The 17,728-nt window shown below is 37.7% G+C and overlaps 1 protein-coding gene across 1 annotated transcript in view; it reads left to right on the forward strand.

Annotated features, from left to right (window-relative positions):
- Positions 1–17,728, forward strand: part of LOC112617106 (CLIP-associating protein 1) — a 304,277-nt gene that overhangs the window by 207,865 nt on the left and 78,684 nt on the right. Inside the window, exons 20-23 of the mRNA XM_025373821.1 lie at positions 5,979–6,083; positions 8,711–8,737; positions 10,845–11,012; positions 17,450–17,557. Coding sequence (XP_025229606.1) covers positions 5,979–6,083; positions 8,711–8,737; positions 10,845–11,012; positions 17,450–17,557 — 408 coding nt within the window. The remainder of the gene's footprint in view (positions 1–5,978; positions 6,084–8,710; positions 8,738–10,844; positions 11,013–17,449; positions 17,558–17,728) is intronic.

Raw genomic sequence — 17,728 nt, forward strand, 5'->3', positions numbered from 1 at the left:
AAGGACTTAAGGATCTGTTACAAAATGTAAAGTAAGTGTTTAAAAGAAATAAGAAACTTGTATTTTTTAAGGATATATACAACTTAGTAGCCAGAATAATCCTCCCAATTGAGAATATATTACTGTTCTAGAGTAAAAGCAGTGAATCCACACAGCTTCAAACCTAAGCGTGACAGGAGCCTTGGTGTGTCAGGGCTAATGCTGGCCGTCACCCTAAACTCCTTGGGCATTTGATGTGATGATTGTGCAGAACAGAAAGGACAGAAAGCCCAAGCCCACTTAAGACCTACATCGTCATTGGTGAACAAAAAGTTAACTCTACTAAACTGAAAAGAGCAATGGAGAAATTTGCCCATCTTAACTCTGGTACTGGTTAGAGGGGGAAAGTAATCTCCCTCGAGAATGCACAACCAAAATCTTGATGCAGGATTCTGGTCAGAATTTACATTACCTTTGTAGTCTGAAAAACCCAAATAGATAAATCATTTTAAGTTGACTGTAGATTACTTCTGTCCACAGGACACAAACAAAATCAGAGATCTTCTTTGGAGTAATTCAGCTTTAATCTAGATCTTAAAGAATTTCCGTAAATTTCCAAGAAGAGTAATCATTTCATTGTCTTAACAGTTAAAGAAATAAAGTGAAATTTTAGAAAGGGAGTTAAGAGGCTGTCAAGAATGACCAAGCAGATTTTGAAAAAGAACAAATGGAACTTCTAGAAATGAAAATATAATAAATTTTTAAAATAAAAAACTGGTCAGGCACAGTGACTCACACCTGTAATCTTAGGAATTTTGGAGGCTGAGGCAGGAGGATTGCTTGAGCCTGGGCAATATAGTGAGACCCCATGTCTACCAAAAAAATTTTTTTTACAGTTAACCAGGCATGGTGGTGCACACCTGTAGCCCCAGATACTTGTGAGGCTGGGGCAGGGGGATCCCTTGAGCACAGAAGGTTGAGGCTGTAGTGAGCCATGATCATAACTGCTGTACTACAGTCAGGACAACAGAGCAAGACTCTGTCTAAAAACCTGCATGGGTAAATTGAGCAGTAGAATCAGTGTAACTGAAGAGAGAACTCATGAATTAAGAAAGCTAGGAAGAAATTATCCAGACAGAGTTAGAAAATATGACAAAGTTGTTAAGTTACATGCAAGATAGTAAAGCAATTTAACATGTCTAATGGGAGTTTGAGAAGAAGAGGGAGAATGGGGCACAGACAATATTTGAAGAGATGATGGTTGGGAATTTTTCATAATTGGTGAAAGACACTGAAGCCAGGCACAGTGGCTCACGCCTGTTTTCTCAGCACTTTGGGAGGCTGAGGTAGGGCTCTCCATGTTGCCCAGGCTGGTCTCAAACTCCTGGCCTCAAGTAATCCACCTGCCTCAGCCTCCCAAAGTGCTGTGCTTACAGGTGTGAGCCCCTGCAACCAGCAAAATTTCAGTTTTTGAAAATACTGATAAAGTAGGCAAACTTTTGAAAAATGACGAAATACAGAAAAGGTACAAATTAACTGTTAAGAATAATAAATTAGGCATAAATGTGGATCAGTAGAGTTTTAAAGGTAATAGGAAGCCAGGTACAATGGCTCATGCCTATAATCCCAGCACTTCGGGAAGCCAAGGTGAGAGGATTGCTTGAGGCCAGTTTGAGACCAGCCTGGGCAACATAGTGAGACCCCCGTCTCCACAGAAAATTCATTAATTAGTTTGTCGTGGTGACATGCACCTGTAGTCCCAGCTGCTCCCAGCTACTAGAAGGCTAAGGTGGGAGGACAGCTTGAACCTGGGAAGTGAGGCATCAGTGAGCTGTGATCACTAGCCTAGGCAGCAGAGCTAGACTCTGTCTCAAAGAAAACATAATAATAATTTTTAAAAATTAAGGTAATAAGATAAATTTATGACAGCTTTGTTAACAATTCAAAAACAAATTGCACAAATTTCAAGAAAACCCAAAACTGTTTCTTCAAAGAAATGAGCCATGTGAGTGGTTTTAAGACTGCTCATTAAACAATTTGAATCAGTAGTTAAATTCGTTGCCCTATTCCCGCCCTGCCAAAATAAACTTAATAAAAATGGAAAAGATACTCTAAATTCCTGCCATGCTCAGATGGTTCCACACGCAAGTATCAAACATTGGATAATTGCATTGTCAGTTTATCAGTGGAGATGCAAAAAAACATAATAAAAACAGGTAATTCCAAGCTTACGTAAACTCAGAGAAAAGGAAAAGAGGGAGTACTTCCCTCACTGGTTTTATGCAGCTAGTATGACCAGAGTACATACAAACATTGTGTATGTGAGTGTATATGTCATGACCATGTAGGTTCAGCCCAGGTTTAATTTTTCTTCTTTTCTTTTTGAGACAGAGTCTCACTTTGTTGCCTAGGCTGGAGTGCAGTGGCACGATTTTGGCTCACTGCAACCTTTGCCTCCCAGGTTCAAGCAATTCTCGTGCCTCAGCCTTCAAAGTAGCTGGCATTAGAGGCCCGCACCACCATGCCCGACTGATTTTTTGTATTTTTAGTACAGATGGGGTTTTGCCATGTTGGCCAGGCTGGTCTCAAACTCTTGTCCTCAAGGGATCTGCCCACCTCAGCCTCCCAAAGTGCTGGAATTATAGGCGTGAGCCGCTGCGCCTGGCCTAATACTTTAAAATTTATTAATGTAGTTCAAATTCAGGAGAAAAACCCTCTTATCTCAAAAGATCAAAACATCAAAAAATTCAAACGTTTGTGATAAAAATTCTTGGCAACTAGGCACAGGAATGAATTTTCTTTTTTTTCTTTTCTTTTTCAGACAGTTTTTTTCTCTTTTGCCCAGGCTGGAGTACAGTTGCACAATCTCGGCTGACTGCAACCTCTGCCCCGGGTTCAAGAGATTCTCCTGCCTCAGCCTTCGGAGTAGTTGGGATTACAGGCGTGTGCCACCACACCTGGCTAATTTTTGCATTTTTAGTAGAAACGGGGTTTCTCCACATTGGCCAGGCAGGTCTCGCACTCCTGACCTCAGGTGATCCAGTCACCTCAGCCTCCCAAAGTGCTGGGATTACAGGCGTGAACCGCCGCACATGGCCACATTTTCTTAACCTGTTGACAGATATACTTTCTGTGAAATTTCAGAAATTCTTTTAAAAAATCTTGTTTGAGTCAACAGTGCTTACCCTCACTGCTTCTATTTTGCATTGTATTACATGACCAAGACACCACAATAAAGGCAAAGAAGTAAAAGTGAATTATTTCAGGGGAATAAGCTGATGAGTTATTTGTGGGTTTTATTCTATTTAGATAACCCCAAATCTGTATACAAATTAGTAGAATTAATAAAAGTTTAGCAGAATCCTAGTGTGTTAAGATCAAAATATAACGATTCCATTCTTACCTGCCAAGAACAGACAATATAATTTAATAAAATATAAAAATAAAGCAACTTTAAACAAGTCTATAAAAATTGAGTAAGAACTTTGAAAAAATGATCAAACTTTACCAAAAGACATTGAAAAAGTTAAACATAGAAGATACAATGAATGAGAAGACCAATGTTATAAAGCTTTTCCCCTTAACCCAGACTTTCACATAATGCCAGTCAGCATTTCAACAGGTATTATTGTGTCTGCACGTACATATGGAAGAGAGCAAAGGGCTTAGGAAAAGGTGAATTTACTTGTCCTGCCAATTAGCAGGATGTCCTTTAAAAAAAAGCTCATCACAGGCCAGGTGCAGTGGCTCCCGCCCATAATCCCAGAACTTTAGGAGGCCAGGGCGGGTGGATCACTTGAGGTCAGGAATTGAAGACCAGCCTAGCCAACATGGTCAGATCCTGTCTCTACTAAAAATACAAAAATTAGCCAGGTGTGGTGGTGTGTGCCTGTGATCCCAGCTACTGGGGAGGCTGAGGCAGGAGAATCGCTTGATCCCAGGAGGCAGAGGTTGCAGTAAGCCAAGATCACACACCACTGCACTCCAGCATGGGCAACAGAAAGAGACTCTGCCTCATATATTAATTAATTAGTTAATAAAAAGCTAATCACAGTATTGTGATGTCATGTAGGTATGAACACATTGACTAGAAGGCTGAGAAACCCAGACACACATAAGTGCTGCTTGATAAACAATGAAGGTGGCATTTTAATCAGTAAGAAAGCTGTTAAGTAAATTTATTTCAACATTAGTTAGTTATATGGAAAAAATAAAGTATATCCGCTCTTATCCATACGTACATAAGTGACTTTTCCAGTAAAATACTAGCGAAATAGTATGCTTTAGAAAAATATAGACCTTGTGTTATAATTTTAAAACTTTCTAAATATGTAAAACAAAACCACATAGTTACTGGTTGTGAAGACATGTATTTACAAAAAAAAAAACAAAACAAGGGAATGCTGAACACTGCGTTTAGGTTCATGTTACCAAATGCTGGGGGAAAGTAGAATACAAGAGGGTTAGCAAAGAGAGTTTGTATTTTTTAAGCTAAATAAGTATACATGTCCATTTAAAAAGTCATTGTGACCTAAATATTTTATAATGAGTTTAAGAATTTAAATTCAGTTGGTTTTTCATGTTCACTTTGCCTTTGTGACTGCCTTGATTTAGCTCGGTGACTTCCTTAGGAAAGTCAAAGGTCATCACTCATAGCCTTGCCAGCCAGCCAGGCAGGCACAGGTATCTAGACCAGTAGTGTCACATTGGACAAATTGATTTATTTCCCTGTTTCTCGGTTTTCTCATCTGTAAAATGGGAGTAATTACTTTATGTGCTGTGAGGATTCTGAATTGACTCATATATAGTTGTTAGTAAATGGTATAGCTTTTCACTTCTGTATAGATTCTAGAGTTTGTTTATAAGTTTTTCCTTAAACTGTTATTAAAAGTCATTGATTCTTAACTACTTTTACTATTTTTTTAATGCCAGCTTTCTTTCATTGCTCTTTACCTTCCTTTCTTGAACCTTTTTCAAGCTTTAGGATTTGCTTTCTGCGTTACTTCTCTGTAAGCTTTTTTGCTTGCGGGGGTGGAATTGATTTTGAACAACATAAAAAGCCAGTGGGAGTTCAAGTTGGTTGTGGTTTTCCCATTGAATTATGACTGGAGAGGCATTTTGTGCTCTTTGGAAACCAAAAAGGCCAATTTTTTTTTTTTTTTAAGTTTAATCGCTACTCATACTAGTCTGATCACTAATGATTTTGTGTTTCTGAATTCATTTTCAGTTTTATGTCTTCATGGTTCAATAATTGCTGTAATTTTTTCATAACTGCCTACAGCATTGAATTATCTTTGGGCCATCATTTCTCTTGGTACTCCTAATACTGATTCTTTTTAGCTGTATCTCTCTCTTTAGCTTTATCTTTTCTTTATCTTAGAAACTTACTGACATACATGCTTTAAAAATAGAAGTTTAATGCTACATATCAAAAACACGTTTATTCACTGGGGAGCTATCGCTTCTATGATGGCTGAGTTAAGAAGGTAGACTTTTTTGTTTTGGGTTTGTTTTTTGTTTTTTTTTTTGCATTACTCTTATTTTCTATAGTTTTTTTTTTTTTTTTTTTTTTTTTTTTTTTTTTTTACAGTGACAGCTAATATTTTCTGTTTTTGGAAATTTGCCAGATTCGTAGACCATAGAAAAGAAAATTTAATCTGGAAAAAATTATGGGAAATGTCCTCAAATGGATATCACTTCCTTGTCTGAAGAGATAACATACTAAGATAGTTGGAACCTACACAACTGCAGGTCCATGGCTCCATCTCAGGAGTTCCTGCTGTGTCCGTAGAACAGTTACGCGTGGATCATATGCACGTGTGTGTGCATTCTCACACAGGGGGACGTGGCAGACCTCATGTGGAGGATCTGCTCACACATGCCGTTGCTCCCCTGTAGTTGGCTGGTCAGTGCCTCTCTTCTGGGGCGTGGGTTCTTTTCTTGAGTAGGTGGCACTTACTGGAAATGTTGTGAAACCCTCTTTTTGCTATGTCCTCCAGGTCGGATCCGCACAAGACGGCAAAGCTCTGGGAGTGCCACCAACGTCGCCTCTACACCTGATAACCGGGGCCGCAGTCGCGCTAAAGTGGTTTCACAGTCCCAGCGTAAGAAACATATTTTATGCTCTTGCTTACCTCAGTTTTATTCAACAGCTCATTCTGCGGTTGAACATTTTACAATCTTTATATTGACTTCAGAGGGAAAAACACATTTTTTGTGGCTCTAAGATACTGTGAGTATTCTTACTGTTTGTTGGGTAAGCTTAAAAAATGAAACATTCCAGGCATACATTTGTCTCCTGTCCAGGTGATTTACATTTTCGTATTGTTAAACATTAAACATTAAAATGTAGTTTTTCTCCCTCCTTTGAAGCCTGTCAAATTGTAACTTAACCTGTTCTGTGACTCATTTTTGCATTGATAAGGAATCCTTCTGATGTAATTTTAGAACGGTACCTGGGCAGAAAACTATTAATGCTATGTTCTTTCCAGTGGTAAATAAGCAAATCCATTGAAAGCTCTCCCCCTTTAATTCTGTGCTCTAACATTTGCAGCCCACACCTCTCTTCCTGCCATGTGGGCTCTTGCTTTGCCTAGCTGCTTCCATGATTGCGTCTCTGTATATGTGAAGTCAGTTGGTTTGTTAGCCTTAGCCATGAAAGCAGCCACAGCTGGAATGAATTTATTCTGGCCACTCTTCAGATCCTCCCTTGGTGTCTCACTTTCCAGCCACACATAAACTTTAAGGGGCCCGCTTCCCCTGTGTGCATGTCGAGTAGAGCTGGGTAGCAGAGTGCTCCTGGGCAAGGTGAGCATGGGAAGGAAGTCTTCCTGTCCCCAGGAGCTGCATGTGGTCCCACAGCATAGCACTCACTAGCTGACATTTGTCTGCCTCCTTGGTGACCCAAGGAACTGTCTGTCTGTTGTAGAGAGTGCTCAGTCTGCACCAAACTTTAAGAGCTCTCTTAGTATAGAGAATGGCCTTGCTTAACACCTTCTGAATTTAAATTCTTTCCCTTTGATAACTGCAGTCCTCATGTTATATAATTTCTGCAAAGAAAGCAGAAGATCACTTATAGTGCTGCCTTTGGTGAGGCTACAGAACCTTCCTGTGGCCTAGGTTGTATTGTGTAGTGTGATACACTACAAGCATGGGCTTCAGTGTCAGACAAAACTGGGTTTGCATCCTGGTTCCAGTGTGATGTTGGGTGAGTCTTTTAACCTTTGTGAGCCATTGTTGCATTGTCTGTAAATTGAGTGATAACAATTCCCACCCGCATGGGGTTTTCATGAGGATTTAATGAGCATTAGGAGCTTAGCATGTGATAGACAGTAAATGGACACAAGCTTTATAGTCATAATTGCTTCAGATCAGCAGACTCCCATCCTAGCTGAAGTTGAGCGTCCTTGATCCCTGTCTACTTCAGTAGGTTTAGGAAATAAGGCTAGGAATGGAGTTACATGATAAGGGATGCAGTTGAAGATGGCTTTTGAGTCCATTAAGACCAAGAATGCTCTCCTTACTGTAGAACTTAAACCGAGTTTTCATTCAGATCCAGGGTGCAAGTGTAGTCCGGAAGTGTCTATCTTGGGAACAACTTCTTGGCTCTGGTTATTCTGTTGAACCCTAGTGATGCCTGGAGACACAAAAGGTTATTTGACTCATACATATGGGTCAAATTTTACTGCAAAGGAATTGTTGACAAAAAGTGTTCAAATCTCAGAACCTAGGTCGATATAATGAAATTAAACCAAATAAAAAATGTCTAAGCGTGTAACTATGCAGTGTTACTTCCCTCTGTGGAGGCTGAGGGTTGAACAGTATTTTACGTGTTTCATTCTAATGCTGTTTATCAGCATTGGGGTCTTTGGGATTCCCTGCCCCAGCTAGGTCAATGCTGTAGTTTTCTCTCTTATATTGTAGGTTTTAGGAATGTGTGGGTTACCTTGGCAGGTGGTGAAGATTACACTTCCTTCTCTAATAGTGGTTAGGGTGATAATACAGCTTTAATTTTTCAGTCTTATAAAAATACTGTACCTAGCCTTGGGGCTCCCCTTTTAAAACTCCTTAGTTTTACTTCACTCACCAAATTATACTCAGGAAGAGTGACCACACTAGCCAGTGATCAAGCCTGTACTTTCAACTTATGCATGTAAATTAAAAGTTTAAACAATTATTTTAATAAGTGGTAAATATAAGCATATATATCACAAATGTAGATATACTAGTATTCATAGTCCTGATTTAATACTAAGTAGGCTTCATTAGTATTAGATTTAGGGCCCTTAATAATTGGCATATTTTAAATATTTGAGGTTTAGGGGAAGTCAGGACAGGTGAAACTAGTTAACAGCAGTTTCAGTTAGTTGATGTTTATTGAGCACTTACTATGTGGTAAGCACTTTTGAAGATGGTAGTGATACACAGATGAGTACGTTACAATCACTTCCCTCAGGTTGCTTAAAGCTAGAAAGCAGATATGAGCCTCGCACATTGTAGGTTTAAAAGTGTTTTATGAACAGATCTGAAATAAATGCTAATGTAGAATGACAAAGATAAACATAAACATAAGTACAAAAATAGGAGGAACAAGTCCTAGGAAATATAGCTGTTTTGCTAATGTATTTGTGAACAAAGACCTTTGTGTCGTGTTGCATGCTGACCTTCTGTATTGTGTTATTGTCTTTTAATCCACTTTTTGCCTGTCCTTTGGTCTGCTCTCATAATCAAGGATCCAGATCTGCTAATCCTGCTGGTGGTAAGCCGTTTCTCTTCTTGCCTTTTTGTTGTTGTTGTTGGCATTCTCCCCGACCCCATGCTCCCTGCACAATATTAATTTCTCTCTTTATTGTAAGCTTAGTTAATCTTTCTGCATTTTTCTTTGTGTTCAAATTCTAGAGTTTGAAATGGATTTCTTTCCCCTTTATACATAGTTTAATAGTTTATTAGTATGCCCAAATTTTATGGGTAAGATTAGTAGGTCCTGAGACAAATTCTTCATTGGTTTTTATAATGATTTTTCACTTCAATTTGTAGTTAAATCATTATAAACTATTAATTTTTGTGAGTATTCACCTAAGTGTTTCATTTGAATGATGGTGGTTTTGATTTATATAATACTTATTTTTAAATAATATATATTTAAAATAAACACACATATAAATTTACAGGTAAGTGTTGCTTCAAATGTTTTCTTCCTCTGGGTCATTCTATTCTAGTACATAAAAAATGCATCCTTTATATTTTAGAATTGTATTGCCTTCTCTACTTAGGGAGGTAATCTATCAATGCAAATGATTGCCATTTGAGTGTATTGGTGTGATGCTTAAAATTTTGTTGTTTTCTCTAAGAGAGAATTATGTCCCACAAGAAATAGTAATATATGTATCTAGCTACTTATCTATTAATAAAAATTATCAGCCATATTATTTGTTTTCAATTTCCAGTTTTATTGCATACTTCTCAGAGATTGTGGTCCATGTTATTTCTACTTTTGTAGACTTTTTTTTTGAGATTTACTTTGAGGCTTAATACACGATTTTTGTTTTTAATATTCATGTGCGGAAAGGTAAAAAGAATGTGTGTTCTATTTGTTGGGATATATATGTGTATGTGGGAAGTGTGTGTTTGTATACATACATGTACACACACAGACACAATTTTGACTGCTCTGTCAATTTCTGTGAGGTATATAGTTTTTCAGTAGTATTAGTCTTTCCATGAGGTCTTTCGGTAGGTGTGACTTTTTCCATTTCTCCCTGTACTTTTATCATTTTTTAGTTTTATATTTCAAAGCTGTGTTGTTTGCAGCATAAAGGTTCGTGATTATTGTATCTTCATGGACAATTATTCTTTCATAAATATTAAATATCCTTCTTTGTCTTTTTTAAATGTTGTGTTTTATTCTATTTGTTTTTGTTTGTGGTGTATTGTTTGACTCTTAAAAATACCAGGCAGCTGAATTTCATTTTATTTTACTTTGCATTTTCTTTTCTTTTTTCTTTCTTTTTTTTTTTTTTTTTTTTAAAGATACAGGGTCTTGCTCTGTTGCCCGGTCTGAAGTGCAGTGGTGTGCTCATGGCTCACTTCAGCCTTGACCTCCTGGGCTCAAGTGATCCTCCCACCTCAGTCTCCTGAGTAGCTGGGACTAGAGGCATGTGCCACCATGCCTGGCAAATTTTTAAAAATTTTTGGCGAAATGGGGTCTCCCTGTTGTTGCCACACTGGTCTCAAACTGCTGGGCTCAAGTGATCCTCCCACCTTGGCCTCCCAAAGTGCTGGGACTACAGACATGAGCCACCAGCCCAGGCTTGTTTTAATCTCTTTTAAATAGATGAATTAGTCCTGCCACCTTTGTTATGATTAACTAATATGTTTGAACTTCTATCTTATTTTGTGATTTTTATTTACCAGGTTTCTGGTTATTTTATCCCCCTACTCCCTTTTATATCATTTGTCAGATTAATAGAATTTTCTTGGATCTATTTTCTGTAGCTAATGCTTAAGAAAATTGTTATAGTTCTACTTCTGCTCTTCTAGCAGTGACACCTAAAATTTTTAACATAATCAGCTCTTACAGAATAAAAAAACCAGAACAAGAATAAACACCTTTGTAGTATTTGTAGATATTTACTGTGGAATAAGGAGGCTATTCTACCAGTAATTCTTCTAAGTATATTCTTTTATGATATTCAGTTGTCTTTTATGCTCCTACATTTTAAAAAATTACCACCAAATAAAAATTTATTTTTATATAAAATTCTGTATTTTAGCCAAATTAATGTGTAAAACCTGGCTTTTGAAAGTATTATAGTTTATTCCTACATTTACATTTACTATTCATTGTCATTTTGCTTCACTTTTAGCTGGCAGCCGGTCAAGTTCCCCAGGAAAATTGTTGGGAAGTGGTTATGGTGGACTTGCTGGGGGCTCCTCACGAGGCCCACCTGTGACACCGTCCTCAGAAAAGCGAAGCAAGATTCCCAGGAGCCAGGGATGTAGCCGGGAAACAAGTCCAAACCGAATAGGATTAGGTAAGGATTCTCAAAGATCTTGGAAAACCATTCCCAGCTTGGTCATAGTTTTGATTATAAGCTAATGACTATGTCTAATGTAGGAAATATAGATCTATTTTTTGAACTGAGGATGTCACTTTGCCTGCGTGTGCTTTATACAGATTTTGGCACATTGAGGTTTCAGTTAGAAAAATATGTGAGACTTAACCATTCAAATTGATGGGAAGGAATTATGTCATTATAGGCTTTTGTATTTTGCAGTCGTTGTACCAAGCACTGGAATTGGGGAAATAGGGTGATTCCCCCACAACTAGAAGCAGTGTTGCTTTTCATTTTCCTTTTACTGATTAGCACTAAGTAGACATTAACCTATATGAATTTTTCAAAAACAACATTTAGGGTCCACATTTATTTTAATTCTGATCTTCTCTAATTGGTGAAACTTATGGTTAAAAAATATGTATAGTTACTTTTGACATAGATTTGTTTAAGCATGCAAGCTAGGAATTGATTCAAACCAATATATAATATTTATTTTTGTGTTACTTAGCTTCTTTGTAATAGTGTGTAGAATCATGTGAATTACTCTCAGTAGCTTAAATATATTTTACTCCATTAAAATCTAATTCATATACTACCTTTTTAAATATAAAATTTAGAAGTCTTTGTGATATAATACAAAAAATCTAAATTAATACTCTATGACTTCTTTACTTCCTAAGGGTAAAATGTATTAATATAAAATCAGACTACTGTATTCTTACATTGTGTTGGCTTGTCTTTCTCATTTATTCATTTATCTCATCAACAGTGTTTACTGTGATGTACCAGGCACTTTGTTAGACCTGAGAATTAGAAGATACATGACATAGATTTAGATTCTGACTTCAAAAAGCTTGATATCTGTTGGGGAGAGGTGGAAATGTAAGACAGTAAGACAAATACTATGATGGGGTGCTCCCCATAATCAAAACTATGACCTAAAAAAGGAGTATCTTAGACCCTTGGCCACCCCAGATTTCCTGCTAGGGGAGGCTGCCCAGTGTAGGTTCTGGTTTCATGAAGTACAAGATGGGATTGGTCCAGGTGGGGAGATAAGGGAAAGGTTTCCAGAGGAGAGAGAAGCATCTGCAGAAGCAGTCAGGCAAGAGGCAGCCATACGTCATTCATTTGGCTACTGTACCGAAAGTCAGAGTGGGTGGGAGTTGGGGGCAGAGACTGGTAGAGTCCAGCTCATGAAAGTCTTTGAAGGCCACCTTAGCTACGAGAAGGCAGGAGAAGATATTTAAGAATGGATAAGGTTTGATTTGAAATCCTATTTCCAAAGCAAGTAGAAAGTATTTCGTGGTTTTAGTAATTCTCTATGATGCCAGCTTTTTACTGGCATTGCGTAGTGTGGTCTCTTAGCTGACAAGTTATTTGGTTGGCGATGTGGATTCAACAATAGAAAAGGGCACAGCTGGAATATCTGAATTTTATGTCTGATGCTGTAACATATTTGTGTTTGGAAAATGCATTTGATTTTAAATCTAGGTGTTATGTTTTAGCTGTCTTTTTCCATAGTTAGTTGTTTAAGTTTATAGGATGTCTGTCTGCAATCCATGTTAGTTTTATACATTGAAAGATTCTTTTCTGTTTTGAGATTTTTTTCTTTTTATATTATTGAAGATGCCAATTTAATCTTCTTCTGAAAACTGGGAGATAACCCAACTTCATTTATCTAACGTAATTCTAATGTGTTCCATGATTTTAACTAAGAGGTTTGTGTTGTGTGTAGTTGAAAAGACAGTATTTTATACGTTTTTAAAACAGGTATTATGGAGCATCAGTAGGAACTTAAGAGAAGCCTGTTCCCTTCCAAAGAGTTATTTGAACCTTTATTTGAAGAAAGTTACTTCCTTGATGCTAAAGGGATCAGTTATGTGTGGAGCTTTGAGGTCATATGAAGGAAGATATTTTCTTTAAATTTCCACACATTGTGAGAATATATGCTTATAAAGAAATATATATGAATAAAATGTATTTTCATTTTTTTCCTGTGGTATTGCTTAGAAATTCCGTTTAATAGGGTGGCAGACGTAATAGCATTATTCAGTAATAGATTATATATTACTATTATCGTTTAGTATATACTGGATATATGCCTATGTTTCTTAACATTTGACTCATTGTATAGCAATTTTCAATATAATTGTTGAAAAAAAGAGGAGGAACATCTTTTAGGAATATTTTCTATAATTCCCAAACCAACGAATTCAACAGTTTTAATGATAGCTAAACTAGGTTTGGAATTCGCACTGAGAATTAATTGTAGTTATCTACAAATTGTGTTTGGTTCACCTATGCCTCTTTTTGTTTGAAATGATACTTCTTAACAAAATTTTCTTTTTTCATTTGTTTTAAAACTAATGCCAAGGATCTTCTTTGGCATTTAAATTTTCTTAAGCAAAACAGCCTGCAATTCCTGTTGAATATTCAAGAAGCAAAATATATCCCTGCTGCTCTCTTTTTTCTTGGTGATTTGTTCCCTCATAAGCTGTCCGAGTAGGAAAATATATTTTTAAGTTGTTTTATTTCTGTATGTCCTAAAGATAATACTTTATAGATACAATAATGTCACATAAATCACCAATATCTGTAGTGATTATATTTTGGAAGTTTGCCCTTGTTCTCTTCTCCCACTCATCTATGGAAAGGCTATGAAAACACATTTGATATTTTTGCAGCTTTCATTCTGTGGATGTGTATTTAAAATGTTCTTAAAGTTTTCTGGTTAAAATACTTTGAAATAATTAAACATTAATAATAGTTCATTTCAACTGTGAAATGAGACTACTGTCTTAAGACCAAGACATGAAAATGTCTAGACCAGAGAGACATTTCATGTCTTTAACTTCTGGTGCTTTTTATTAATTCTCTTATATTCTGCTTTCATGAGTCCTGGTTGGACCCTTCCTTAAGATGTAAAAGTCAAGATTACCATTAAAACACTGAAGTAGGGTAGAGTGTCTATCAAGAAATGTAAACCAATTAAGTGGGTATCTTATGGATCTTATGGCTTCCCAGCATTTCATGTAAGCAGAAGACCCCAGAGGTACCTAGGAATACTGCTTTTTTAGGAAGTTCACCGTACAAGTATGTTTTCCTTGTCTCTCCCTCTTATGCCTTCTCCTCTGTAACATATTTTCACATAGAACATTTACTTTGGCACCTAAAGAGACAAATTATTTTGTTGTTGTTTTTTTCTTTTAGTTTTGATCACCTAATTAATTCATTTATAAAAAATCATGTATATACTTATTTTAGGCCAGGTGCATTGACTCACGCCTGTAATTCCAGCACTTTGGGAGGCTGAGATGGGTGAATCCCTTGAGGTCAGGAGTTGAGATCAATCTGACCACCATGGCAAAACCCCATCTCTACTAAAAATAGAAAAATTAGCTGGCTGTGGTGGTGCGTGCCTGTAATCCCAGCTACTTAGGAGGCTGAGACAGGAGAATCACTTAAACCTGGATGGCGGAGGTTGCAGTGAGCCAAGATTGTGCCACCAAATCCCAGCCTGTCAACAGAAGGAGACTCTGTCTCAAAAATAAAATATAGGCCGGGCTCAAAAATAAAAAATAGGCCGGGCGCAGTGGCTCACGCCTGTAATCCTAACACTTTGGGATGCTGAAGCGGGTGGATTGCCTGAGTTCAGGAGTTTGAGACCAGCCTGGGCAACATGGTGAAACCCCGTCTCTAAACTACAAAAAATTAGCTGGGCGTGGTGGCGTGCACCTGTAATCCCAGCTACTCGGTAGGCTGAGACAAGAGAATCACTTGAACCTGGGGGGCGGAGGTTTCAGTGAGTTGAGATCATGCCATTGCAGTCTAGCTCAGGTGGCAGAGCGAGACTCCATCTCAAAAAAAGAAAGAAAGAAAGAAATGAAATAAATAAATATGCTTATTTTAAATTCTTTTATATTAGTCTTTCAAAGTAGTAGTATAAGTGAGTTTGTATTTCTCTTGTATTTTAAATTATTTAACATTTGAACCATTGATGTCACCACTAGATTTACTTTGAAGAGTAAATGATGCCAGAGCTCTTGAAGTTTAGGGTAACTATGGCCATATTTTCACAAAATCATAAACAGACAGAGTTATTTTTCTTTATATTGCTACTAGCCATATGTTAAAGGAGAAAATCAGCTCAAATGGGTGAATAAACTGTCTCTGGGTGAAATACGGGGGGTGGGGGGTAAACCTTGTTAAGAAATTTATGCATACTGTTATTTCAGAGCATATCTGTTTACTACTGTTAATGCTTTTTATTGTATTCACAAAACAGACTCAGACCAAAAAGAGAGCATTTTTTCCCCGTTGTTCTAGCATGTATATGAATTTAAGGAAGGAGATGGGGCTGGGAAAAATTCAGAAATAATCAGGCAAGAACTATTAAGAAAATGCTCAACTAAGCATGAACTTGTTTAAACAACTATCAAGACTTTTTATAGCTTTTTTATCATTTGTTTTGGAGTGAGCAGTGGAATACGACAAAATTTTCACGTGTGCTCTTCAGCAAGAGACTTGGAAATACTTATGTATGCGCATTATCTCACAGTACCCTTCTCATTTAAGATGAGGAGACGTGTTCTTTTTCCTCGTTTTCCTAATGGGAGGCTTGAGACCCAAAGAGGCCAAGTGGCTGGACCAGTGAGATGGCGTGGAACTGGAATGGTCAGTTTTTGACTCAGATTTGGCACTGGTTTTCTAAGGATGAGTGGTATTGCTATGTACATTCTAGGAAAGTTTTCCAGATTGGTAGAGCCAGTACATGTTCCCTAGTTTTTTAAGCATTTAATTTGGCATCTCCTTTTGTCATCATTGTAGGAGCTGTTTAGAATGTCATCAAGAATTGCTGATTAAATCGTCACTACTACTTTGAGTAAAAATTCAGTGCTTTCACATCACTCTGGCAAAATTAAGGAGAGCTTAAGAATTTCTGGTGAACCCCCAAATAAAGCCCTTTATGTCTACATTGTTGAGATTATGTTCCTGTGCTTGACTTCTTTTTTTTTTTTTTCCTGACCAGTACTAAGCATTTGGATTTCACTTAAATGCCTTCAGAGTCTAGTTCTACTCTAGCACTGAGCAGCTGAGCACAATAGAAAGTTGACTTTGGTTTTCCCTTTCATATTCTTTTTTTTTAATCAGGGAGTGTTATGATTCTGGTTTATAAGACATTCTTGTTATACTTTCGCTGTATAACAAATCTTTGCTCTTAAATAATAGACAATGTTTGTTGCAGGATGGAAACATACTTGTTTTTAGATCAGTGATGCAAGTATTTTCTAAAATCTCTTGACATTTTTTCTAGTCCATCCTCTCAAGATGGAAGCGTATATTGTCCCTATCAGCTGTTACATTAGGCAGTCCACGTTCATGTATTCAATATCTAAGGTCGTTTTGGAGTATTTTGCCAGTAATGTATCTCCATTTTCTCAGATGGAGAAACAAGGGTATTTTGTGAGCTTCACAGCCCCGTTTTTATGAGACCCTGGGCTATCCATGCAATTCTGTCTTGTAGTCTCGGTGTTTTATAACATGAGAATGATTAACTGTATCCGTAGATGATCAGAAAGTTATTTGCTGTTCTCAGGTCAGTGGAGGGATCTTTCCCCCAAGTACTGAGAGTATTGATCTACTTGCTGTAGACACAGTGTGGAAGACTGGGTCAGTGGCGGTGCTTGGTAGAGCACAGGCAGATCTTTTTGGATTCTCATAGAAAAAGCAGGGATAAAATGTTGGGATCAGTTAAGGAAAGGATAACAGTCCCCACTTTTTCTACCTGCTGGTTTCGAGAATTGGATATGTGTGAAGCATCTGCACACTTACTTGGAGTGGGTAGGCTGTCTGGTTATGTCAACCCTTATGGCTTCTCTTGGTGAAGATGGCCAGCCTGGGAGCAGTGAGCCCTCTTCCTTTTCATTAGGTAAGTTCATGGACTTCAGTGACCGACATGGTTGTTCTGTTTGTTAATCCAAATTAAATTACCTTTCTAAGAAACAAGTGCATATGAATACAGCTTTGGTTTTTTGTCCTCTTGTTGAGAATCTCGTTTGCTAAACTCATAAAAACTGATCGTTTCTAAAAGGCCTTTGATCTTGTATTTTCTGATGCCAGTTTGTTGTTCGGAAAGATTTCTTTTCACTTCTTACATTTAGGTGTAATTTCACCTTCATACTGAAATTCACAGCTTTCTGAGGCATTGAGCATAATCACATTTTACCCAAACCCTCCCCTGTTGGCATGTCAGTCAGTGAGACCTCAGCATGGATAGGTGGCTCAGTCATCAGAATTCCCCAGCGTGAACAATGTTGTAATTACATTAACCAAATGTGACTGACATTTTGTGAGTTTTTCTGTCTTCATTAAACTTGTTCACCTTCTCTGAAACCCTTCATGCTGCACGCTAGCACGGAGCAGCCGTATCCCTCGACCCAGCATGAGTCAGGGGTGCAGCCGCGATACCAGCCGTGAGAGCAGCCGAGATACAAGCCCTGCTCGGGGCTTTCCTCCACTTGGTGAGTACACGTAGGCGCTGGCTGAGGAGCAAAGAGTTCCTTACCCTGCTTGTCCAAGACACTGCTAGGTGGAATGACCTGCTTTTCCTCCTTTACTGTCCTTGTGGTCCTTTCTTCTTTCTTTCCTCTTCCTTAGTTACCCCGTTGTCCCCCTCTGCATGCTTGAATTCT

Source organism: Theropithecus gelada, unplaced genomic scaffold, assembly GCF_003255815.1.
Source record: "Theropithecus gelada isolate Dixy unplaced genomic scaffold, Tgel_1.0 HiC_scaffold_15883, whole genome shotgun sequence".
NCBI classification, from domain to species: domain Eukaryota; kingdom Metazoa; phylum Chordata; class Mammalia; order Primates; family Cercopithecidae; genus Theropithecus; species Theropithecus gelada.